The 745-nt window shown below is 55.3% G+C and overlaps 1 protein-coding gene across 1 annotated transcript in view; it reads right to left on the reverse strand.

The window, feature by feature from the left end:
• The window catches only part of SGIP1 (SH3GL interacting endocytic adaptor 1), a 56358-nt gene that overhangs the window by 1614 nt on the left and 53999 nt on the right, over positions 1-745 (reverse strand). Inside the window, exon 24 of the mRNA XM_035891748.1 lies at positions 115-279. Within this exon, the coding sequence (XP_035747641.1) occupies positions 115-279 (165 nt within the window). The remainder of the gene's footprint in view (positions 1-114; positions 280-745) is intronic.

Below are 745 nucleotides of genomic sequence, written 5' to 3' on the forward strand. Positions count from 1 at the left end.
GGTTAGGTTAATGGTTGGACTTGATGATCTTAAAGGTCTTTTCCAACCTAAACAATTCTATGATTCTACCAGGGACACTGCCATCCCAAGAGAAGCCGCCGGCGAGGCACATACCTGCTGCAAACCTCTTCTTGATAAGGGAGAAGCGGTAGCCGGCGCCGACGAGCTCGATGTCACAGCTGGACAGTGTGCTCCCCTCACTGGTGAACTGCACGGCCAGGGGGGCTGGGGTGCTCGGCCCCTCTGAGAGCTGGAATCGGGCCAGTAGAGACCCCACACCTGCAATTTGAAAGTCCCATACGAGACCCTTACAAGCCTGGAGAGGCACGCCGTGCATCCCAGGGCCAGATTTGCCAGCAAAAGCAATGAGACGCCCTAAGTGCTGCAAGTGAAGCCCACTCCCAAAGTGGTACCTGAACCAGCAGCATCCCCCGTGGGGTGCCAGAGGGGAACCCCCTCATCCTCCCAGCAGATTTTTACTTTCAAGACACCCCAGCGATGTGAAGCAACTGAGCTGCATGGGTGACGTGGAGAAGTGACCCCTGGGAGGCTGCGTTCCCCCCGAGAGGGATTCAACATGGGGCCTCAGCCTTCAAATGCAGAGAGGGTCAACGAAGCAAAGGACTTGGCAAACAACCGCATCCAAACCCAGTGCATTAATACCCTTCCGTGATGCCAAAGCGGTTGGCAAAACAGTACCAGTGGCACGTATCCTCACTTTTCAAAGCTCTTTGCTCATAGCTTC

Source organism: Egretta garzetta, unplaced genomic scaffold (assembly GCF_000687185.1).
Source record: "Egretta garzetta isolate BGI_Z169 unplaced genomic scaffold, ASM68718v1 scaffold163, whole genome shotgun sequence".
NCBI lineage: Eukaryota > Metazoa > Chordata > Aves > Pelecaniformes > Ardeidae > Egretta > Egretta garzetta.